The following is a 26,835-nucleotide window of genomic DNA, read 5'->3' on the forward strand; positions in this document are numbered from 1 at the left end:
CATACAATGTGCAAGCCCTCCAGATAAAATTGAGGGTCATTATGTATGGAAATAAGGCAAAATGCCTGCTTAACAAGTTAATACAAAGTGTTTTTTGTTAAGAGTGCACACTAGGAATCTGTGTACATTGTCATTATTAGTTGCAGCTGGTTTACAAAACCGAAGCAATATTTAACTAAACATAAAGGGACTTACAACATATATAATTTGTAAAATAAATAAATGAATAAAAAAAAAACTAAATATAAAAAAGGCAAAAAAGAAACAAATATTTTATAAACACACATCCAAAAGTAATTTTTTAAGCAGGCTGAGTGTTAAACTTTTGTTGTCATCAAAAAAATTTAACACTGCATCCAAAAACATGCATGGCAGGTATGACGGGTAAAGAAAGTAAAAACATTAGAAAAACAGAAAACTAGCGCGGCTAATAAGAAATATAATATAACAGAGGGTTTATGTATATTTTACAATTACATTTGAAGAATTGACCGTTATTCAACGTCTACGAGGGAGTTTTACTAGATTAATATGCTCTATATGAAATATACTCCAGTGAAAGAACATGCGCTACTATTTGTTTGGACGAGCACGTGACCTCTTCTGTGGGAAACATGGCTGCGCCCTGTGCCGCTCAGTGCTTATACAGAACAGGTATGTTTACAATTTACTTTAGGAAACGTTTAGGAATTCCTATTAAGTTTGTAGAGCGTAAACATTTAGACTGACTGTATGGTAACTAAACAAGGCATTATTCCCTAATGTCTAAATGTTAATAAACGCCTATCGTCAGGCTTAGCGGAATTTAGCTAACGCTAACTATTAATATCAAACGCAAACCCTACAGCTGTTTTACATGCGTACAGTAAGTTGTCAAATTTAGTTTCAAATTAACTTTAAACTCTAAGGCTTACATGTAACTCTCAATCTTTTGTTTTGACTGCAAAAACTTTGTTCCTGTATTCTCTTTTATACTGTTTATACATTTATAATGTTTAAATGATAACGGTCAAAACTTAAGATTTTTAAAATGTTTTTAAGATGTCAGCATATTAAAAGGATTTCAGAAGGCTAATGTCACTAAAAACTGCAGTGACAGCTGAAATTAGGCTTTTTCCTAACTGTAATAAATTACAGTTTATAACAAAGTATAGGCTCCTAAATAGTTATTTTAAATTCCAAATTTGTTTAACAGTTACACATTTTACTGTATGTTTATTATTACTAGTTTTCTTCTTTCTTTCTTAGTTTTTTTCTGACATGCCTTAATTTTTATTAATACACACACACACACACACACACATAAAATTGACAAACCACCTTATACAGTGAACCATAAACTGACTACCAAGTTTCAACATTTAAATTATTTTGTTTGTTAGCACTTGGCAGTCAGTTTATGATTCTATGCATAAGGTGTTTTATGCCAATTTTGTCATATATTTCAATACAAATGAAAAAAAATGAAGTGTTATACCAAGACAAAGAACACAAGGGAAGAAATGTAGGGCTAAATGTCTCGCTTGTTCTTTATTGTTGGTTTGGCAGATTCTTTGTGGGTCCAGTCGAAGTAAACAGGGAAAGTAGCACTACAACCCTCTCTGTCTGTTCAGCCAGAGCTTTTTACTTTATATATAAATAAAATGTAACCCAAAATTGCTTTTGGTACTGCAAATCTTTTATATTGGTTCACAAAGATTTACAACTTCTGCTGTTAACAGGGTGGTGATTCAGGTTTTTTTTTAATTCTAAGATTTTTCACTAGTGTTACTGCTTATCCAGCCTTATTCAGATTCTAGATAATGATTCTGTTCTTCATCTATTTCAATAATATAATTTGCAAGTAACCAAGCACAGGCAAACACATTCAAATTAACATTACTTTATTTTGACATTTTCCCATTTTTTAAATTTCATTATGTATTCTGATGTTTTTTTTTTCTCCCTAAAGGTTATCCTCAATGAATTGGACAAAGTGGAATACTTAATAAGAAGTATGGTAGATGCATAATTAATCGCATGACATTGACTATGTTTACATGGACATCAGTAATGAAATTATTTGCCTTAATCTGAAAATAACAATAATATGATAAATGTGTTTATATGAGTTGCTTTTTGAATGTTCCTTTCATGATCTCGTTTTACATGATGTAGCGCATAATTCGATTAACGTCATTGCGTCACCACGCTATCCATATTTCTTCTGTAATTTTGGGTGGTTCATTTATAATTTCACAGCTTTAACTGCAGTTTCAGTTTGGCACTTTTACTTTCATTCAGGAACGTTTCATGCATGCCCCCCATGACAAATGAGATATTGGATGCGAGTATGAACTGCTGGAAGAGTGTTTTTTAAAGGAATTTGATACCACTTGCCGTATAGGGAAAAACAACTCCGCATTTTGCGAGGCAGGTGTCTGTGGTCCTTCACTGACTTCATTAATTGCAGAGCCAGAGAATAGTCAAACAGCTGTGTTTTATAGATTATATTGTTGTAAAATTTGGCAAAAATCCTACACAACGGTATTAGTTTGATTGCGGTGTTTACATCTGAACTGCAGTTCAATAATACCACTAAAAAAGGCTTACTCTAGTCCACATGTCTTAATTCGATTTCTGTTTAGTTTGATTATGACATTAATCGGATTAAATTAGGCTAATAAAAAAATCGCTGTTTACATGGTAGATTTTTAATCAGAATCATTGTCTTAATCGGATTAAAATTATTGGTTTCCATGCAAGTGTACTCAATGATTATTAATAAGCATAAAATGGGTTAGCTGATTAACCAATCAGGTAATCATAAAACAATTAAAGCGATTAGTTCACCCAAAAATGAAAATTCTGGCATTATTTATTCATCCTCCACTTGTGTCAATCATTTTTTGAAGTTTATTGCTTTTATTGAACACAAATGAAGATATACAGAAGAATGTTGGGAAAAAATAGCCATTGACTTCCACAGGCATTTTCTTTGTATTGATGTAGGAGGCTGCATTTTCTAACTTTTCTTCAGAATATTTTTTGTATTCAATAGAAAAAAAGAAATTTTTGGTTGAAATCTAATTTCAGCTAAAAGCTATACAGAATGACTGTAAAAACAAGCAATTGGTTCATTTTCTGTAAAAAAGGGAGTAAACCCACTGTTAATTAGAACTGACTCAACTTAATTTTTATAATTATGCACATACTTAATTTATTCAGTTTTAAGGCAAATTTTAGGATGATCCAATTACACACTTTTTTTAAGTCAACTAATTGCTTTAACAAACATTTTCAACATTTACTTAGTGAAGTCAATAAATAGTTTTTTACAGTGTATGAATTAAGACATGCTAATTTCAAAAATGCACATGGTTTCGGATACATTGTGTAAAGATGGGATTTAACTACAGCTAGGGCTGCTCAATTTTGGGAAAAATCATAATCACAATTATTTTGGTCATAATTGTAATCACGATTGTTCAAAACGATTATCAGTTGAAGTCAAAATTATTAACGCTCCTGAGAATTTTTAAAAATAAATATTCCCCAAATTATGTTTAACAGAACAAGAAATTTTAACAGTATTTTCCTCTAATATTTATTTATTGTTTTATTTTGGCTAAAATAAAAGCAGGTTTAAATATTTTGAAACCCATTTTAAGGTCTATAATATTAGCCCCCTTAAGCTATATATTTTTTGGTTGTCTGTTATTTTTTTAACCCTTTGAATCACACTTTGAATACAAATACTTGTAGTTTGAAAAATATCTAGTCAAATATTATGTGCTGTCATCATAGCAAAGATAAAATAAATCAGTTATTAGAAATGAGTTATTAAAACTATTATGTTCAGAAATCTTCTTTCAATTAAACAGAAATTGGGAGGAAAATGGTTGCTAATATACAGGAGAGCTAATAATTCTGACTTCAACTGCATATACAGTTATTTTCCACCCTGCAAAGGAAAGAGAAATAAATACAATAGAATAAAAGTATGAAACAAACTGTGCTTTAAGCGTCTTCACCCTAATAGGAACACTTTAGCTACAAAAGTCCAGTCCTGACTTCAACTGCATATACAGTTATTTTCCACCCTGCAAAGGAAAGAGAAATAAATACAATAGAATAAAAATATGAAACAAACTGTGCTTTAAGCATCTTCACCCTAATAAGAACACTTTAGCTACAAAAGTCCAGAGCAATGAGGGATTTTTTCGTTTTGTTTGATTAATGATAAAAACAGGCGGCAGCAGGAATATCGCAGTCACTTTAATGGTTTCTCTTTCACATGTCTTTTGATTCTTAACTCGTTTGTTTATTACACAAATGAGGGCTGATATAAATAATCACTAAACACCGCAGTTTGACACCTATTTGACCATTGAAGCGATCACGTTAAGATAAGATATGTGCGCTCTGCTTAACTCAGTGTGCGAATAAGACTAAGTACTGACCGCATGCTTCTGATTGAGTGTGCGCGCCGCACACACACACACACACGCACACACAGAAGCATGCGGTCTTTCGTGCTTTTAAGAGCAACACGTGTACAACTGGAAAGGGGCGGTATATGATGCAATAATCGTTTATTTCGATTAATGATTTTTCATAATCGTTAGAAGCCAAAATCGAAATCGGATTTTCAATCGATCCCACAACGGTTTGAACTGTAGTTTTGCTGAATGGCTTTTTCGGACATTACATATTTTTACATATGTACATTACTGTAACCCGTTTTATTTAAGAACATTTGAGCTGGTTTCAGTCTTTAGCTTTTTCAATTTCGTCTTATTTAAAACATATTTATCTTGCTTGTCGATTAAATCCCATTTTGTTATTTAACCTATTAATCCTTTGCAACAGTCAAGTTGTATGTTAATTTGCTATGAAGTAAATGAAATAACTTATTTTTTGCATGCTGATTTATATGAAATCGTGAATATAGGTCTATATAATAACCTTGCAGTTTTGAAATTTTAGCTTTTTTGCTTTGATGATAGACTATTCATTTCATAAGAGCAATTCAGTCTTTTATGAAGTTTGCTGTATAAAAATATAACGTTTTGAAATATTTATAATTATCGCCTATACATACCGGCTATCAGCCTCCAAGTCTGAAGAATTATCAGTATCGACCAAAAAATCCATATCGGTGCATTCCTAGTTACATAATAATTGTATAAAATGATAAAACGTGAAATGATAAAAACATATGATATTAATTGGACCCAGCTTAAATGTAAAATTAAGTTACCTGAGGGAGAAGGAGAGGATTAGTAGGACTGAGGAAGAGAAAGAGAGAGAGACAAAGAACAGAGAGTAGGCCCCAAAGAGAGCCTGATAGCAGTCGAGTCAGAAGGGAAAATAGACTTCAGAGCAGGAAAAGCGCAGAGCAAGAAAAGAGACCAGAGCAAAGGAATCACATTTAGTATCTTTCTTGACCATGTGACCAAAGCACAAATACTGACATCTGACCAATCAACATATGACCACATCGTAAAACCCCCAAAGTCCACACACATATTAACCATTCACTGGTCTTATCAGTATCTGTCTTCGGAATCTTTATGAAACTTCTTGGTGTAAAAGACATGTTTTGCAATATAAACAAATGCATATTTTAACTTGCAATCTTACAATAGTATTTGAATTAGGAAGAGAGTGACTAATGATTTTCAAGTGACATTAAAATTATAAGTTGACACTGATGTTTTCTCAGAACTGAAGTAAAGATATAGCTAAAACAAGAGACTAAGTCTATATTGTCGACCACACACACAAAGGGAATTCAGTGCAATCCACATCCTTGGCCACATCCTTTGCTCACTGCCACCCAAATTGTTGTCACTACACACAGCCTCTGTGTACCCCACCCTGGGTTTAACCCACTACTGCCTTTATTCCAAACCCCTTGAATAACCGCCCCTTTGCTGAATATGAGCTATTTCCTTCGTCACTGCTATTTTTTTCATCTTTGTAACTCAATCCTTTCTTGTGTATAACTACGTTTATTTTGGGCTTTTGAACACTGCGTTTTGGTCACAGTTCTTTTCTCAAGACTAATCTCTACAGTCCTCATTGACATGAGTTATTGCATGCTTGTTGATGTGTGGTGGTGGATCTCAGATTTTTTTCTTTGGTGGTTCAGATTCAGAATCGAGCTTCATAATGTGTGACGATCATTGCATATTGTAATTTTATGAACTATTTGTTTTCAGGGAGGAAATGGGTTTGGGGACATATTTACTGGTCTGAGCAAGCAATATTTGTACATTTGAATTCACTTTACTTGATGGAAGTTTGGTTGAAAGGTCCGACATTGTCATAAAAACAGCCATGGAAGTGTAGTTTTGGATAAGGCTCTAGTGAAAATAAATATATTTTTAATTATAATAGGTCCTTTTAAAATATATTCAGGTATTTCAATAAATTGTAATTCTTCAGTTAATCGAAGTTGTTCCTGTACTGTAAAAAAAATCCAGGTTGCCCTAAATTTTTAAGCTGAGTCAAATTAACCTTATGGGTTCATTGAACTCATCTTGTTAAACTGACCTAAAACTGCTTGCATAACTAATAAAATTAAGTCAGAAGATGATTAACCTAGTTTAATAAGTTACAATGAACAAAAACTAATGCTGTCATGATTAATTGTTCATATCATTTTTTTACAGTGTGTAAAATCACTAACAATATTGAATTATTAATTTTCAGCTTCTAAATTTGCATCTTGAGAGAGGTCATGTTTTGATCCTCGATTTGTCTTACCAAACAAGTGATGCGATTTCGCAGGTCAGATTTCACCGAGCTTGAACTTTGCAATGCAGCGAACTGCGAAAACTTGTTTGACACATTCGCTTGTGTATAAATAGAGTCTATGGGGAGAAAAGTCCAGTGTGCCCGCAACTTATTACTTATAATTCTAATTATATTATACATGTAAAAAAAAATTTTTGTCGACAAAAATATAATCATGTCGAAAATAATACAATAATGTTGTATAGTTGATTATTTTAATCAATAGTTGATAGTTAACATTTTTACTAACATGAACACAGTGCAATGCATTTATCCAATTATTTATTAATTTTTATTAATGGTAATTCATGAAATAAGTTGTTCATTGTTAGTTTTTTAACTCATAGTCAGTGCATTAACTAATGTTAGCAGGCACAGCTTTGGATTTTAATATTGAATTAGTAAATGTTGGACTATGATTATTAATAAATGCTGTTCATTATTCTTAGTTCATGTAAATACATCAAATATCATTTACGGTTGGACCATCATTTTAATAATTTGTGTACTGGCATCTATTTACATGTACAGTGAAGGTCAGGATCAGAACATTTGGTAAATACAATGCACTATAAGGAACATTGATTGTACTTTTTGAAAATAGAGTAAAATGGTTGAGTTTTACCTTTCCATTCAGCAGATCTTCTGATTTGTTCTGCCTGGAGAACTTTTAGCTTAGCTTAGCATAGTTCAATAACATCAAAATAGATTAGACCAGTGGTTCTCAAACTGTGGTACGTGTACCACTAGTGGTACGCGGGCTTCCTTCTAGTGGTACATGAATGGAATGACATATCTCATGTACATGCTACAAATAATTCAAAATTTATTAAAAATTATGTATATAATATGCCATATATTATATATAGGCTATATTTCTGAGGTAATCTGCCAGGTTTTTTAACTGTGCAGAGCTGTAGCTGCTTTAGTGGGCCTACTACGCTACTGTATTTCAATACTGCTCATTTTGGTGGTACTTGGAGAGACAATTTTTTTTCTAAGGTGGTACTTGATGAAAAAAGTTTGAGAACCACTGGATTAGACTATTAGCATCTTACTCAGAAATGACCACAGAGTTTTGATAAAAGAGTTAAGCTTTAAAAAGGACAATTATCAAACTGTTTTTTTGACATTTTTGAGCAAGATGCTAATGGTCCAATCCGATCCAATGTCTATGCTAAGCTAAAAGTGCTCCTGTCAGACCAAAAATCATCACAATGGGAAAACATTATTTTAGTCATTGAAATTTTTTGTCAAATATTTTATTTTATCATTGAATATTTTAGTCAAAGGTGTAATGTTTTTGGTGCATATATTTAAAGGAGATGCACTTGCCTTTGTTGCAGAATAAAAGGAAGATGGTTGATCCTATGAACTATTAGGTTGGACACAATTTTTATAATTTGCAATGTTTATGGTTGTAATTCTAATGCGTTGAATATGATTTTTCTTGCCAAAATTTTAGATTTAATTAATCAAAAAAAAAAAATTTATATATATATATATATATATATATATATATATATACACACACACACACACACACACACACACACACACACACACACACACACACATACACACACACACACACATACAATGTTAACATTTTTTTTTAATTGTTGAAAAAAGAAAAATCACATTTACAGAAGTATTCCTGTGAAGCTCTAAATTGAGCTCAGTTACATTCTGTTTCCACTGATCATTCTTGAGATGTTTCAGCAGCTTAATCGTAGTTTACCTTTGGTAAATTCAGTTGATTGGACATGATTTGAAAAGGCATACATCTATCCACATAAGGTCCCAGGGTTGACAGTGCATGTCAAAGCACTAACCAAGCATGAAGACAAAGGAAATGTCTGTAGACCTTCGAGACAGGATTGGCTTGAGGCACAAGGCTGGGGAAGGTTACAAAAAAATTCTGCTGCTCTGAAAGTTCCAATGAGCACAGTGGCCTCCATCATCCATAATTGGAAGATTTTTGAGACCACCAGAACTCTTCCTAGAGCTGACCAGCCATTTAGGCTGAGTGATCAAGGAGAGTTCTTCTGTGGAAAGAGAAGAACCTTACAGAAGGACAACCATCTGTACAGCAATTCACCAATCAGACCTGTATGGTAGAGTGGCCAGACAGGAGCTACTCCCCATCTGGAATTTATCAAAAAGGTATCTGAAGAACTCTCAGACCATAAAGCCTTGTTTATACTTTTGCATCAATTGATCGGCGTGACCCACGGCGCATGCAACGCGCGTAGCAGTGCATTTGTTCCTCTTTGTCGAATGTCTTCACTGGTGTTTTGTTTTTTCTGAACGCTTCCTTTATGTACAAGTGGCTCAAACTAGCTCATTTTGAGGCAGGAACTGGTGGACGTGCATTAACGTTAACCATGAGGTAAACACAAAACAAAACTCTCCATCCGGAGCTCCTTCACGGGACTCCACACTTGTAAACAATCGCTCCATTGGGCTCGCAAGGCTCTCCGTCCGGCTCAGACTCATCAGCGCTACCAAGCCGACCAATCACAGTGCTTGCGCTATGCGTCGTTGCGACGTGTAGTTACATTTTTTGAGAGGTGCGCATCAGCGACGCTGATGGTCACAACGTAGGGCTATGTGTCAAATCGTAGGCTACGCCATAGCATACGCATGCGATTGATACAGAAGTATTAATTAGCCTTAAGAAACTAAATTCTCTGGTCTGATGAGACTAAAATTGAACTCTTTGGAGTGAATGCCAGGCGTTACTTTTGGAGAAAACCAGGGACCGCTCATCACCAGGCTAATACCATCCCTAAAGTTAAGCATGGTGGTGGCAGAATCATGCTGTGGGGATGTTTTTCAGCAGCAGGAACTGAAAGACTATTCAGGATAGAGGGAACGATGAATGCAGCAATGTGCAGAGACATCCTGAACAAAAACGTAATTCAGAGTGCTCTTGACCTCAGACTGGGGCGACGGTTCATCTTTCAGCAGGACAATGACCCTGAGCACACACCAAAATGTCAATGGATACATATAAGTTTGAGTGTACTAGTTTTTTTTTTTTTTGACCATTATTGTAAGTTATTTTGTTAGATAAGCTCCAAATTTGGCTTCAGTACTGACTAATGTATCTAATGTATATGCACAAATATAATATTGTATAGCTTCTTAAAAATATGAATTTAAAAGATAGATTTGTTAGGGGTATACTTGTATATGCTAAGCACTATATATGTCTAGCACACAAATTGCCCTGTTATCATGATTATGGCAAAATACCAATAGCTTTTTTCCCCCACTATGATTTGGTATCGTTCTTAAAAATCAAGTCATCATTTACTCATCCTTCACTTATTCTAAACCTGTTTGAGTTAACCACAAAAGAAGACATTTTGAAAAAAGCTTGAAACCACCATTGACTTACATAGTATTTGTTTTCCTGCCATTGAAGTCAGTGCTTACAGGTTTTTAGCTTTCTTCTCTCTATTTAGAAGTTAAACAATCCTATTTAGGCTGTCAGAGATTAAAGATACCCATAAAGGTTGGGAACCACTCGAGCGTAAGTAAATTGGGAGTACACTTTCTATTTGTTGTAAAGCAGGGGTCTCAAACTCACGGCCCGCGGGCCATTTGCGGCCCTCAGTGCAATATTTTGTGGCCCGCGCCGACCTCTGTACACTGACAGAATCAGCGGAGCGGGGAGCGCTTCTATCCGTACACAGCGCGCTTGTCACTCAATGCGCGTAGTCGCGCGCGTTCTGATCAGCTGTGTTGTCGCGCGCGTACTCAAGAGCGGTGTTATCGCGCGCCTACTGAAGGGCGGGATCGAGGGTGTGTCGCGTCGCGGGGGCACTTTTGATCATTTTGGAAGGGCACTTTCTATGCAAGACTAAAAAGGGCATGTGGTCTGCACAGGTTGAGCCCTATGTGTGCACGTGCCTGCCCTGCATCTTATATATATTATAGGTAGATACAGACTGGTACAGACTGATGTGACTGGAGTGGGGTGGGGGTGTTTTATTTATACATATATAAGCCTTTTTCTTTAGGTGAGGGAATGGAAGTTTTGAGTGAGTTCCCCCACTTTTTTCCCTAGGACTTCAATAAGTCAAAGTACAGGTCTAGACTAAATGATGATCATCTTCAAGCCATACTGAGGGTCTCAGCTGCTTCCGCTCTAAAGCCAAATGTGGTTCAGATTTGTGAGAAGAAGCGCTGTCAAGTCTCTGGCAGCAAGAAGTAGGCAAAAGATGCCATGTTCAGAAGAACTGTTCATAATCTTCACTCAATGTTCTATTAATGTTCAGGACACTTCATGTTCAGAAGAAATAATTACAACTGTTAATAATGACATTTGAGGACTTTTTTCTGAAATCCCTTATGCGGCCCAGCCTCACCCAGACTTTGCCTCCTGCGGCCCCCAGGTAAATTGAGTTTTAGACCCCTGTTGTAAAGGATCCCTTTAAGATCACAGAGGGCTCCAGAAGTTCCCTCCTCAGAGCATTATCACCCCTTTCCTGATATTTTTCTCTTTGTGCAGGTGGCTTAAGGCTGCTACAGAGAATTTCAAGGCTACCTCACTGCCACAAAGATGCATCTTTGGCCCACCAGTGCCAATTTCACCGATCTTTCTTCTGGAGGAAGCCAAAAACTTCCCACAGTGTAGTCCGGCCTGCCATAGTGCGCCCAGCTTATCCCGTACCCAAGGTAACTTCCACTTCATCAAGTGACACTAAAAATGTAATGTCGATTAAATCTAAAAAAAACTTCTACTTTGTCATAGCACATTCAGAGGCCGGACTACGTTTCATCCAGCAAAGTGCCTGAATGGCCAGATTACATTGAGATTAAAGATGAAGAGCAGATCCAGGGATTAAGACGAGCGTGTCAACTAGCCAGACACATACTGCTGCTGACAGGAAACAGTTTGAAGGTAAACTCTACACTTAGCTGAAATCCGAGACCGTAATGTTGAATGAGCTTGATGTGACTTGTCTTTTGAATTGTTATTTGCAGACACTGTCACTATATTGTTTGTTTCTCAGGTTGGTATGACGACAGATGAAATAGACTTTATAGTCCATCAAGAAGCGATTCGTCACAATGGCTACCCTTCTCCCTTACATTATGGGGGCTTTCCGAAGTCGGTCTGTACCTCTGTGAACAATGTTGTATGTCACGGCATTCCAGACAGGTAACTCAGTGCTATTAAACATAAGTGCTTTGTTTTGACTGAATCTGTATACATTTGTTTGTTAGTATGTAGTTGAATGACATAAAATAGAAGTGCTCAATTCTGGTGCTGGAGTGACCTTTAGAGTTTAACCACTACATAAAAGCATTGTTAGCCAAATATCCTTGCAAATTAGTATTAATTTCATAGTTTCCCAAAATCATAATTCCAATGGACATTGCCAAACAGCATCGAATAATTGAGTGATTGTAGTTATCATATTGTCCCATAAAGGTCTAGTCCTTTATTATTTCCTTCATTTAGCCAGAAGATCACATTGAGACAGTACTGTCTCTTCTTCCAGTGAGACCTGGTCAAGACGGCAGGCAGCACACTACTCAGAAAGTTGGAAGTGGGTCAAAATTAAGCTGATTTTGCAGATCATTCCAAGCCGTAGGAGCATAAATGATAAAGCACGTTTTCCAAGTTCTGACAATATCCTTGGGACTGTTAAACAAATACAGGAACCAGATCTAGCGTGTTGGTTATTTATGTGAAATGTTAGCAAATTAGAAAGATGGATTGTAATTTACTTAAGAGAGTCTTTAAAGTAAATAAGTACAAATGTAATTTTCTCCGTTGATATAAAGATAACTAATCTAAAGAATTGTACAAATTGCAGTGATGCGTCCATAAGTCTGCACCTGTGACAGAATCTAGTTTTCTAAATAGAGTAGCAGCTGCATGCATATATAGATGATAACCATAATCAATTATAGACAAAAATGTACCTCTACTAATTTCTTATAAGGAAAACAATTTTTTGACTGGTATAAGAAACCTAATTTTGGCCTAAGCTTTTTTAATAACTTGTCAACAAGTATATCAAAGGCTTATTTCTCATAAATCCAAATACCTAGATATTTATAAGAGCTAACGCTTTCTATTTGTACACCATTCAAAGATGTAATTGTCTGGTCTGTTACCTTAGTGCAGCCACGGCTAAAAATCATATATTTAGTCTTTTTAAAATTTAAAAACCAATTTTAAATCCTGCAACGTACACTGTGATACTTGAAAAGCATTCTTTAAATACTGAAAGCATTCTGTAAGTACTTTAGGAGGAAACATGGGCTAAGGATCGCTAGTTTGCTGTCCCAACTTTTTCTGATTTGCGGTTTTATTAAAATCTGTCAAACATTTAAAAATAGCATCCTTATTCTCTTGACAAGCTAAAAGACATAAAAACACATTTGTGTATATGCATTTCTGTGTCTTTTAGTTCATCATGAGAACGACAGCTCTGTTTTTGAAGAGAGACCTGGGGAACCCCAAGAGAAGGATGTAAGAGGGAAGCTGCTATTAAATAGAAGTAGTAAAGCGTCTTGTAAAACAACAAAGAACAAAAATAGCAAACCATTTCTCAGATACTGTGTTCATATGTACAGTAATTTGACACTGAGTCTTTGAGTCTAGGGTCATGCAACAAGACAGCGGTCCTAGACATACCAGCAAATCTAAAAAACAACTGACAAAGTAAACAAACAACAGCAACAAAAATCAAGGTGTTGCAATTGACCTTATTTTTTAGTGCGGAAGTGCGTTTGTTTTTCAATTGTTTTAGAACTTCTGATTTAGTGTCCAAACAAGTATGTCCATGACTATTCATAAAAAAGTAGAATAATATAATAAGGAAAACATCAATATGCAACATCAAGCAGCATAACAAGCTGTTTTTACGTCTAAAAATGAGTGGAAGTGAATAGGACCGGAAGTCTCAAGTCAAAAAGATTCCAATTGCTGCGCCTACTTGTACGTCAAGAATAAGGTGTATAGTTCAAATCCAGATCTTATTCAGGCAAGAGCTGTGCGAAAACTCCTCCTGAATGATCTGAGAAACTTTTAAGATCATACAGAAAACTATTATTTTAACAAATTACTGCTGAAAGTGGATCTACAGGCATCTGAATCATAGCGTGTCCTTGAAAACATGACTTTTCTATCTCGGCTTTAGTTTGATTAAAAAAATAATAACATGGTGTAAGATGTCGTCATGATGTTTATCTGAGGTTTAATCTTTTGAATTTTAAGACCTGCCAAGGGCCAATTGTTTTTATTGTTTTCCTGATACAGGAAACCATTGAATTCAATAGGATGTCCTAACTTTTTTACATGATTTCACATGTTGAAATGATGGATGCTCAAGTGTTCCTGTGCATTTCTACCAGCTTGTTAGTTTCAAATACAATGCATTGAAGTATTGTAGATTAGTAGGAAGTTACCTTGTTGTTTGAGAAAATGGAAGTTTCTTGAGGATATTTTCAAGGACAGGAGTGCGTAACCCTGTTTTTGGAGATCTACCTTCCTACAGAGTTCAGCTCCAACCCTGATTAAACACACATGAATCAATCAATTAGGACCTGAATAGCACTTGATGACTACAGACAGGTGTGTTTGCAATTGAATTCTGCAGGAAGGTAGATCTTTAGGAACTAACTTCCGCAGCATTACCATTGGAGAAAATAAAAATGTAACTGTCATCTTGAATCGTGCACTTATAAAATGTATATTTATTTGCAATAGCAAATTTCTAGCAATAATGAGATTTTCCTATTATTGCTGCATACACTGAAAAAAACATTCTAAATTGTTGCAAACAATTTATACAAGCTAAATGTAAACAAACAAATTAGGCTGAACATTACTGAATTTAATATGTTTGTTTAACAAATAACCTCTTACCTTAAAACATTTAGTAGATCCAATAAATATTTTTTTCAGTGTAGTATTAACAGTAATATTTTAAGTGAATATAATGAGGATATTTCATTGCTGTTCACACCAAATGTGGCTTTATTACAACATGAAAGTGCCCTGCTCAAAGTGAGTAGGGCATTGGGAAGTTCACTTCTGATTGGAGTTTGCTAATACAGTAGGGGAGAGGATGCTTCAGATTATATGGTATCACAGCGTAACATTCTTTTGCTAACCTTTGAGCCTTAACTTAAGCTGCAAAGTCTGTTTGTAGCACCTGGTTCAGGTGTGCTCAGTTAGAGCTGGAACCAAATGTGGGAGATTGGCTGCTTCCATAAGCACCATTGAGTAACTCTGACATTAAAGACTATATAAGAAAGAAAAAAATGAATCGATTTAATTCATTCATAAAATGCCAGGCGGTGGAACCATCAAGTGTAAATATATTTTATTCTGGTTACAGGTGAATAATTGTATTAAATATTGCAACAGAATAACATTTTACAATCTTAGGCTGAACCCACATCACAAGATAATCAGGATGATTTTTTGAGTTAATTTCTCTCCTTCCTGATTATCTTGGTGGATAAAAAAAACATCTTATCAGATTTCCCTTTGTCAAGAGGTGTGTTAAGAGGAACTTAATCTTTTCTGAAGAACTGATGTGCAAATCTTTTTAATATGTTAAATTGGCTTTAAGATTTGTTGTCTACACCACAAAAGTTTATTTGATTGTACTTTTATTCGGTCATATTTAGCTTTAAGTTTCATAAGTCATTTCAAAATAGATTTTATAAACTTCGTAACATTGAGCTCTAATAAAAAAAAACAATAGTTCATTCATTCATTTTCTTTTCGGCTTAGTCCCTTTATTAATCTGGGTTGCCACAGTGTAATGAACCGCCATCTTATCCAGCATATGTTTTACGCAACGCATGCTCTTCCAACTGCAAGCTGTTACTGGGAAACATTCATACACACTCATTCACACTCATACACTACAGACAATTTAGCCTACAAAATTCACCTATAGCAGATGTCTTTTGACTTGTGGGGGAAACCGGAGCACCCGGAGGAAACCCACACCAACACAGGGAGACCATGCAAACTCCACACAGAAACTTCAACTAACCCAGCCGGAGCTCGAACCAGCAACCTTCTTGCTGTGAGGCGAACCCACTGCGCCACTGCACCTAATATATATACTTTAATTAAAATATACTTATTATCTATATACTTTTTATTAAAATAATATATATTCTATTTTATTAAAAGTATCCACTATATTTTCATGAATCAAAATGTCAAAATGTAGGGTCTAATGCAATCTTTATATAATTTTATTATTTGATTTTGAATTATTGTTAGATCACATGAAATGAAGCCATATTAAGTTAGAAAGCAAACTGACAGAAGACAGAAGCATAATAAACACAATCATGGCACAGCATAACGTAAAATATGTTTGGACAGCATAGATGGAGAAGCAGAGGGGCTAATATTAAGAAAGCCAGGAAAACAGAAAAAAATTGGCTTGATTTAGTTTAATCAGCTTGTCCTGGCTTAGTTTGTTGCACGTTTGCTGATCCTGGATGATATTGTGCTGCTATGTCAAGCCTGGTGTTGATAGTCAGGATAAGTGCACTTTATTTTTCTAACAACTCATCTGTTTTATCTGTTACACAGAAACGTGAAACGCCTATGTGATTATGTGGACAATTATTACTTATTCATTTGAACATGCATTTTTTTTAATTCTAACAATTGTAAATTGTAAAGAACATGGATTGAGCGTAAAACATGTTAATATCTAGAAATATTGATAGTTAAACTAACAGATAAATCACTAGGATTAAATCTTAGCCTGCACTGTAGCAGGCTAGGTGCAAAGAGTAAATCTCAGTAGTAACTTAATTTAGCTTAATTTAGCCTGCTTTCATGCATGGCTCAGTCAAGGGCAAATTTAGCCAGGGTAGCTTGAAAATCCCAGTTTAATCCCTTATCTTGCGTTTGTGCAGTATTTGTGGGAACAGCACACGTTTATTCGTTTATCCTCAATTACTTTCTCTTTCTCTTTACTTTTACTCTTTACTGCTTTATTTTCGTGGATAAGGAAACAGTGTTGTTTGAACTCCACTGAAGACATCCATTAGCCTGCATATTTAAATTTGTTTGTTAAGCGCAAATATTTGATTCAAATCTATTTCTAAATTCAGTCCTAATTGCCAGCAAAAGATTAAATGAACAATAATAATGAAGTGTAGTCAAAAAACTGACTTGTATCCAAACACGTCCTGTTCTTATGCCCCATATAGTGACGCATACGTCTCCAAAAACCGACAGGTGGACAAATCTTGTTTTTAATAAAACAAATATAAATATGCATATAATAAATAATACTTATATAAATAATAACATTATACAAATGCAAATTGTCATGAATTAACTGAAAAAAGGCATGAAGAAGGCATAGAGGCAGTGGTTTTTATATTTATGTAGAAAATAATAATTTTTGTAACATTTCAACCCTTTAATTTTTTCATTTGTAAAGATGTTTGTGTATTGCTGTACATCCTGTGTGTTTCAAGCAACGTGTAAGCGTTTGAACCTGCATATGAACATAATTAACGCGATCTGCGTTGGAATTTAGACTAGCTTTCAGTTTGTCGATGGTGCTATTTCAGTTCTTCAAAATAGCATTAACAATGCACCTAAATACACTTCTATTTTTGACCAGCACACCGCTGAGTCCAAAAATTGGCGCAAATGGATTTGCTATTTAAACAACATGGTGCAAAACAAAAAAAATGGGGTTGTACTGGTCTTAAAATAGCAACTAATTTTGACAAACATGTCTTGCGCCTTATTGTGCCGGGTGTATGATAGGGTCCTCTGTTTGAAAATCTGATGGTGTGTGGTCTTCTGTCTTTGTCACATGGTGGCACATTATTGAGTTTTGTATTTTTTCCCCTATTTGTTGTTTCTAAGATTTAAAAAAAAACATCTAAAAAGACTTAATAAATATTTTAAGTGTGTACAGTCAAGAGAAGATGTGTTTCTGCATGTTGGTGCATGACATGACTTTCAATTGGTGGACAAATTTTATTCACATGTTTTTTTTTTCATAATTATCTTTTTTTTTTTCTTACGTAGGGCAGTTGTATCACCCCAACATTTATTATTATGAAGTATGACTTATCACTTTAAGTTATTAAGTGTGACTCGATATTGCATTTTTAATATATTTTTAAGCAATTTTTTTAGAACAACTGCATCTTTGACCCATACTGTGAATCCTGTGTTTTGATTTCTAGTCGGCCATTGCAGGATGGTGATATCATCAATATTGATGTCACAGTAAGGCCTTTCTTTAAATTGTTAGTCTTTTATTTGTTGTTAGAACTCAGTAAGGATATTATTTATGCATGTCCTTATCAGCTAAAATAGTCAATATTTATTCTGTAGGTTTATCTGGAAGGTTACCATGGTGACACCTCAGAGACATTTCTGATTGGCTCAGTCAACGACCAGGGCAGGAAATTAGTGGATGTGGCTCGTCAATGCAGAGATCAAGCCATCGCCGCCTGTGGCCCGGGACAACCTTTGTGCGTCATTGGCAACATCATCAGGTGAGTCTACATTCCCACACTTTCCATCGCAAGTTTCAATTCCTAACAGCACCTTTAAGTATAGATATCTGTGGGAAACATCTTTCATTCATTATTCATTTTCCCCCACTTGCTTGTTTCTTTCTTTTTTTTTGTTAAAAATAGCAGATCTAACCTTTGTTATCCTTCTTTTGTGCAAAAGTAAAAAAAAAAGACAGCAATCTTGCCTTGTCAGGTTATGAAGCCCTTATTTGATAGTGTAGTGTCTGAAGAAGGACTGCACAGAGTTAATGTATTTCTCAGTGAGCTCCGAGCAAGCAATTACCCAGAGTGCATTGGGGTTTTTCCTGCAATGGGGTGTAAATTACAGGTTAGTTTGTCTTGTTGGATGTGTGCGTGTATGCATGTGTCCGTGTGTGAGGGGGAGAGAGAGAGAGAGAGAGAGAGCGATGTAAATTACAGGCTTGCTCCTGCTGTCTTTGAGAATCGTAGACTCTGCCAGGGTGGATTCAGCTCCCCACAGAGACACGAAAAGATCCGCAGGAGCCTTTTCACAGAGAAAGAGGACACACTCAATCACTCACATACACTACAGAAACATCTTATTGACTTAACGTTTCTAATGCAAAGACGTACATGTGCAAAATATCAATAGTGAAGATGCTTAAATGGGGCTCAGGGTCAAAATGCTGGGGAAAAAGTGCCAGTGAATGTTTTATTATTGAATTGTACGACAAATGCTGATATGCATGTATGTTTGTACATGTATTTTGAAATTAAAGCATTGAATATAATTGTATGGATATACACTAGCAATAAATATTCCTTCAGTGTCTGAGGAAGCAATGCTTTTGTTGTTTCTCTCTCTCTCTCTCGCTCTGTTTCTCTCTCTGCGTAGGATTCTGAGCTTCTGCAGGGACATACACTGTTATTATATACACACAGAGGGAACAATTACCTCTCCTCAGGAAAAAGCACTTAGACCTCTCCTTCACTCCTTCTCTCCATCTCTCCCTTTTATATATTTTTTTTATCATGCTGGCACCCTAGCATCCTCTTTCAAACTATTTGCAATTCTTTGTCTATTGCGTTTTTCAATATTCTTTCTTTTATCTTTTTCTTTTTGCCAGTTACCTTCTTGATACACCCACCTCCCCAAATATATAAAAAAATTCTGGTTGAATATGTCTAGCATGTGTTATTCACAGTGAAAAAGCTTTTTTCAACTTGTATTTACATGTAAGCAACACTGTTAAATTTGACATCTCAAAAACAACACACTAGTAAACCAGATTTATTTATTTTTATTTATTATTATTTTTAGCTTTTACGCTAATCATTTTGCAGACACTTTTTTTTTTCCGAAGGAGGAAAATAAACATACACTACTGATTAAAGGTTTAGAGGTAAGTTTTTTTTCATGGTTTCATGGTTTTTTCTGTTCATTCTGTTTAATTATTCTGTTCATCAAGGTAGCATTTATTAAATAGAAAAAAAATAGTTAAATATTTATAAACATTTTAAATAGCCGCTTTCTTATTTTATGTTGTTTCAAATGAAATCATTATTTCAGTTATTATTGCTTTTATTAATATTACCATTAATAATAATAATAATAATAATAATAATAATAATAATAATAACAATAATAATAATAATAATAATTAATATTAGTGTGATTTCTGAAGTATCATGTGACTCTGAAGACTGGAGTAATGAAGCAGAAAATTTATCTTTAAAATCACTGGAATAAATTATTAAAGTAAATTATAAACATTTTTGAACAGTTATTTTAAAGTACAGTAATATTTCAAAATTTTACAATTTGTACTGTTTTTTTATCAAATAAATGCAGCTTTGGTGAACAGGGGAAGCTTAATGTTTTTTTAAAACATTAAAAAATTCTACTGACCTCAAACTTTTGACCGGTAGTAAACATTTATATCATACATCAAAAAAGATTGTTTCCCTGTACTGGCTTGCAGCTGTAAGGGCATCCGCTGTGTTAAACATACACTGGATAAGTTGGTGGTTCATTCTGTGGGGACCCCTGATGAATAAAGGGACTAAGCTGAAGGAAAATGAAAGAATGAACAAAGATGAACCTGGCTCAATATAAATCTGAATATTTACTTATGTTTTTTTGTTGTTGTTTTTTAATTGCAGCAATATAGCAAACTCAAATGGATTTCGTGTATGTCCATATTTTATTGGCCATGGGATCGGAGAATATTTCCATGGACATCCAGAGATATGGCATCATGGTAAGAGTTCAAATTAGGTCTTAGTTTATTTTAAGGTACAATTACTCTCTATCAACAAACAATTATCCAAACCACAGTGCGATAAACATTTGCAATACTTTTTCATAGGCACTTGTACACATCACTTTATAACTTGTATATTTATAACAAATCTGCACATACAATTCATCATCTATAGCTCTTTTATCTAATTGCATCTCTGTCTAAGGTTTGTCGCCTTTTCTCATACTTATTTTCGTGTTGTCACTTGTCACTTTATGTACAGTGGAAGCTTCTGTAGTCAAAACAAATTACTTATGTGTGTTAAACCGATTCTGATTTTGATTCTGATTAACTATGACTTTCAGATCAATAAATGACTAGTTTGCTGCTTAATAATAGTAAGGTAGTAGTTAGGTTAAGATATTAGGTAAGGATTAGGGATGTAGAGTAAGATCAAACTTTAGAAGTACTAATAAGCTGCAAATATTTTTATAGTAAACAGGTTATAATGAGCCTTTAGTTAATGTAAATTGATACTTAAACTAAAGTGTTAACTAAAATTATAATATGTATAATTTATTACTCAATATTTAGAATTTTTATCTTGAATAACTTAAAGAGATTGCTTACTTTTAAGTCTTCATATGTTGATTACTGTTTTTTTTTTGTTTTTGTGGAAGACATGAAAAGATACTTAAATATGTGGAGGTTAATAGTACTGTATGTAATTTTCCATTTTTTTATTGAAATTTCATAGTGATGGAATGTTAGTGATTGGATGGCTTTAAAAAAGTAGTAAAAATAAAGACCTATTTAAAATGATTTAAGACCTACAACACAATATTTAAGCGAATTTAAGACTTTTTAAAGCCTACATTTTTTACATTAAGACTTTTTAAGACCCCACAGAGACCCTGTAATAAACAGAAACACCCCAATTACCAAGAAACTGTTCATTCTTTGTTTATCCAATATTCCTTATTATCTTTTGAGTTATCCTGAGGAAACTTTACTTCAAAATGTTAAATAAAATGTGGTGATACATTGCAACGGTTTTTAAATTAAAAACAATGCCAGACATTTCCATTGAGTACTTTAGTTTGAATTAAACTTCTCAATAAACAAATTTTAAAAATCCTTTCAGAAAGAATGAAGAGATCATCTATGTTAGCATCTTTACAGTTTATAAGCTTTTGCATATGTTAATTATATTGTACTTTGTTAAACCATTTAAATGTTGTTAAAGTGGTGATTTTTAATGTGGTGATTAAGGTGTTTTACCATTATACTGAATGGAATACTTGCAGTGGAGTAGAGTTCATTCAGTACTGTTCTTATTTTCTTTTTTTCAGCTAATGACAATGACCTCAAGATGGAAGAAGGCATGTCCTTCACCATAGGTCTGTGTGAACTCACATTTCACTTTACAGAGTTCTCATCAATAGAAGCATGAATTTGCACCATTTTTGGCACATTTAACCATCATGCTTTTATTTCAGAACCTATTCTTATGGAGGGAACGTCAGAATTCAGGATCCTGAGTGACAAGTGGACTGCTGTGTCTGTGGACGACAAAAGGTGTTGTGCTCAATTTCTTCTCCCACACTTTCTCTCACAACCTTTCTAATAAGAGCACAATGCAGCAGTTTAAATGTAGCCCACATTAATCATCCATTACTTCATGCGAGAACAAGTGGCTAATTCCTATTGAGAATCTTCAAGAACTTTATTTCTATTGGCTGTTGACATTTAACTTGGAAAGACTAAGTACTCTTAGAATTTGAAGCACGTATAGAGGCAAGTGCTCCGTGATAAACTTTCCTTTAACTGCATATATTTCACTCGAGAGCACTTCAGTCTTAATTGCAAATGAGCTGATTGCCCTGTTGGCAGGTGAGTGCCGAGTGTTAATACTTGGTCAGTGGTTGATTAAAACTCTGATTATTAAGGCTGACTGGGGTGCAGAATATGAAAATGGATACTAAAATAATGTTTCAAAGAGTACTTCATTTGATAGCATGCATGAACACATTCATGGGGGATTCTATATTTTGGAGGCATGTTTTTGTATATGTTTCAATCGATCGGCTGAAGATATCAACCGACAATCTCATGTAATGACTCGATCGGTACTCTTCAATCTGGCCAATCTCATGAACCAATTGCAGGGGATTATTTATGAGTTTAGAAGCAGAGGAGGACACACGTGCGCTCTTGTATAGTACACTTAGGCTACAGCAGGCACAATACATGAGGGGGTAAATGGTGCGTGGGGTCATGAGCAATCGATGTGTTAATGTCAATGTCAATTTTATTTATATAGCACTATTAAACACAACCAAAGGTTGACCAATGTGCTGAACAATAAATCACAAAGAACAAGTTTAAAATTATAGCTAAAACAAACAATTCTCACAAATAGTTAATATAGGTAAAAACAACCAAATCTCACTAATAGTTATATAGATGTGCTCGCGTCACAACAGCTAACATATATACAGATGCGGTGCAACCTGTTTTTACAGTCTATTGGCACAACTCGTGTGAGTGAGGGTCTCTTTCTTGCAAGTGCAACCATTGTATTTGAAAATATTTGAATGGTCTTGCATGTATTTAGACCTTTTTTTACATATAACAGCTGAAAGTTCTGTGTTTTTGACACTATTGCAAGATCACTAAACGTCTGTAAATAAAACTAAGATAAATATAACTTTCATGAATGGTAATAATATAACTTTTTGTTATACATTGTAAAACATGGGGAGTAGGGTTTACTTTGAAAAAAGCATGAAAAGGTTTTTCACTCAGAAAAGGCTAGTAAATCTTCAAAGCTTTGCCAAGTCAAAGATTAACCAAAATTATTAGTACATTTAATTAGAAATGTTAAATTTATTGAGGAATTCAGAGTAAATTTTATTGATGTTTAGTTTGTAAAATTGACTTAAGACATACATTGAAATATAATACTATTTTTAGATTTATATTTTATCCAAGATTCCTAGTTATGTTTTTAGTTATCCTTAGTAAACTTTACTTCAAAATGTTTAATTAAACATGGTTATGCACTGCAACTGTTTCTTAATTAAAAACACTGCCAGACATTTCCATTGAGTACTTTAATTTGAATTAAACTTCTCAATAAACAATTTTAAAAAGCCCTTTCAGAGAGAATGAAGGGGTCATCTATGTTGGCATTTTCCTCTTCTGTAGTACTGCCCAGTACAATGATCTTCACAACGATTGGTGAAGCAGTCTTTAAGCAGGTCTCTCGATTAAAATATTGTATTGTTAGTTGCAATGTTATCTCTTGCTTTATGCTGTAATTGACAGTATTGATGTTAAGACCTGTGCTCTGTTGCATAAAGTGATTAAAGTTAACCAATATGTACAATTTTGCGGGATAAAATACTCACATGTCTTTAACACTTAAAGAACCTTACATATGCAAAGTAAAAAGTAATTCAGACATTTTTAATGTACCTGGTAGTCTTCAATGAGTTCCTGAGATGATTCTCCCAGGCAGGAAAGCATGCAGTGGATAACAGAATCTCACTAGCCTTGAACTTGCTAAAACAAAAGTAAATTTCTTCGGGTCATTAAACAGTAACTGTGTAAATCTCCATCTATATATAACTGCTTATCTAACAAATCAGACAGCAGCTGGAAATTGGATGTGCAATATAAATTTACCTGCTTGAGTGAATATAGTTCAGTTTTTGCAGAAAGGTTGGCTACAGGGGCGTTGTGGTTAAGCTTATGTTCCCGTTATTGATAAATAAAATAATATGTAACACATTTACAATTTAGTAGTCAAATCAACACTTTTTGCCAAACACACACACATATACATGTTGAATACATTAGTATATCTATATTAATGTGTTGTGCAACTTGCCTTACATGAGCTTGAATGGTGAGTGCAGTCTGTTAAACATATTCAGTGGTGTAAAGCAACTAATTACAAATACTTAAATTACTGTAAATGAGTAGTTTTTCCCAGGAATTGTAATTTACTGAGTAGTTTTAAAAATGTGTACTTTTACTTTCCCTTGAGTACATTTTAGTGCAGTATCGGTACTTTTACTCCACTACTTTTCTTCAACCTGCAGTCACTACTTTATTTTTTCGTGTCTATGGGGATTAGAAAAATCAGTCCTGTGATTCCCGTCTTATGCTAAACGGATCTTTAGCAAACTCACTCAAGTAATACTTTGAGCATTCTCTTCAACCAACAAAATTGCTGGAGCTCTATACCTTTTTGCAAACCAAACCAAATTGATCAATAAACAAATAATGTATTTTACCTTGGAAATGAGACATGTTGAATTCTTCTTTTACTATTTGCAGTGTTTCTGAATTGAAATTACAATATTGTTTGTCAACTCTGTTACTATATACAGTACAGACCAAAAGTTTGGACACGCCTTCTCATTCAAAGACTTTTCTTTATTTCCATGACTGAAAATTGTAAATTCACACTGGAGGTATTAAAACTATGAATTAACACACGTGGAATTATATACATAACAAAAAAGTGTGAAACTATGTGAAACTGCGTGAAACTGTGTGAAACTAAGTGTGAAAATATGTCATATTCTAGGTTCTTCAAAGTAGCCACCTTTTGCTTTGATTAATGCTTTGCACACTCTTGGCATTCTCTTGATGAGCTTCAAGTGGTAGTCACCTGAAATGGTCTTTACTTCACAGGTGTGCCCTGTCAGGTTTAATAAGTGGAATTTCTTGCCTTATAAATGGGGTTGGGACCATCAATTGTGTTGTGCAGAAGTCAGGTGGATATACAGCTGATTATAGGCAGACTGAATAGACTGTTAATTTGCATTATGACAAGAAAAAAGCAGCAAAAAACAAAAAAGTTAAGAAAAGCAAGTGGCAAAAGCAATTGGCATTACGTTAAGAAATGAGGGTCAGTCAGTCTGAAAGATTGGGAAAACTTCACAAAAAAGTCACAAAAACCATCAAGTGCTACAAAGAACCTGCCTCACATGTGGACTTCCCCTGGAAAGGAAGACCAAGAGTCACCTATGCTGCGGAGGGTAAGTTCATCCGAGTCACCAGCCTCAGAAATCGCAGGTTAACAGCAGCTCAGATTAGAGACCAGGTTAATGCCACACAGAGTTCTAGCAGCAGACACATCTCTAGAACAACTGTTTAGAGGAGACTGTGTGAGTCAAGCCTTCATGGTAGAATATCTGCTAAGAAACCCCTGCTATGGACAGGCAACAAGCAGAAGAGTCTTGTTTGGGCTAAAGAACAGAAGGAATGGACATTAGACCAGTGAAAATCTGTGCTTTGGTCTGATGAGTCCAAATTTGAGATCTTTGGTTCCATCCACTGTGTCTTTGTGTGACGCAAAAAAGGTGAACAGATTGATTCTACATGCCTGGTTCCCATCGTGAAGCATGGAGGAGGAGGTGTGATGGTTGTTGGGGTGCTTTGCTGGTGACACTGTTGGGGATTTATTCTAAATTGAAGGCATACTGAACCAACATGGTTACCACAGCATCTTGCAGGGGCATGCTATTCCATCCGGTTTGAGTTTAATTGGACCATAATTTATTTATCAAAAGGGCCAAACAAGTGCTAAGCATCTCTGGGAACTCCTTCAAGACTGTTGGAAGACCATTTCAAGTGACTACCTCTTGAAGCTCATCAAGAGTATGCCAAGAGAGTGCAAAGCAGTAATCAAAGCAAAATGTGGCTACTTTGAAGAACCTAGAATATGACATTTTCAGTTGTTTCACACTTTTTTATTATGTATATAATTCCATGTGTGTTAATTTATAGTTTTGATGCCTTCAGTGTGAATCTACAATTTTCATGAAAATAAAGAAAACGCTTTGAATAACAAGGTGTGTCCAAACTTTTGGTCTGTACTTTATATTATTTGAATCATGTTCAGTTTAAATGATTCAGTGCTTTCAAAAACACAAGTCACTTTCTTTGTAACCTTAAAAAAAAAACAATAACATCTTTATAATATTTTTGTCAGTTCTATTTACCATATTGCTCATTAAATACATGCTGTTGACATTTCTACTTCAGTATCTCATTGGAAACTTTTTATTGATTTAAATGATTTTATTGATTAAGTGTAATGCAGCAGCCTGTTTTTTGACTGGGACAAAAAAGAGAACATATTTCTCCCATCCAGGCCTCTCTTCACTGGCTTCTTGTGAAACAAAGAATTGATTTTAAAGTTTTGACTTTAGCTCTGGACTTGCCCTGGCCTATATATCTGCACTTTTACGTTTGTATTCTCCCCCAAGAT

General features: G+C 34.6%; 1 protein-coding gene across 1 annotated transcript in view; it reads left to right on the forward strand.

The window, feature by feature from the left end:
- The first annotated feature begins 596 nt into the window (after nt 1-596).
- metap1d (methionyl aminopeptidase type 1D (mitochondrial)) overlaps nt 597-26,835 on the forward strand; it is a 29,042-nt gene continuing 2,803 nt past the window's right edge. The window contains 9 exon segments of the mRNA NM_001024392.1: nt 597-654; nt 11,306-11,472; nt 11,549-11,698; nt 11,811-11,959; nt 18,007-18,049; nt 18,158-18,321; nt 20,467-20,564; nt 21,899-21,946; nt 22,046-22,124. Coding sequence (NP_001019563.1) covers nt 615-654; nt 11,306-11,472; nt 11,549-11,698; nt 11,811-11,959; nt 18,007-18,049; nt 18,158-18,321; nt 20,467-20,564; nt 21,899-21,946; nt 22,046-22,124 — 938 coding nt within the window. The 5' untranslated portion in view covers nt 597-614.

This window comes from Danio rerio, chromosome 1 (assembly GCF_052040795.2).
Source record: "Danio rerio strain M-AB ecotype USA chromosome 1, GRCz13ab, whole genome shotgun sequence".
Classification (NCBI taxonomy): Eukaryota; Metazoa; Chordata; class Actinopteri; order Cypriniformes; family Danionidae; genus Danio; species Danio rerio.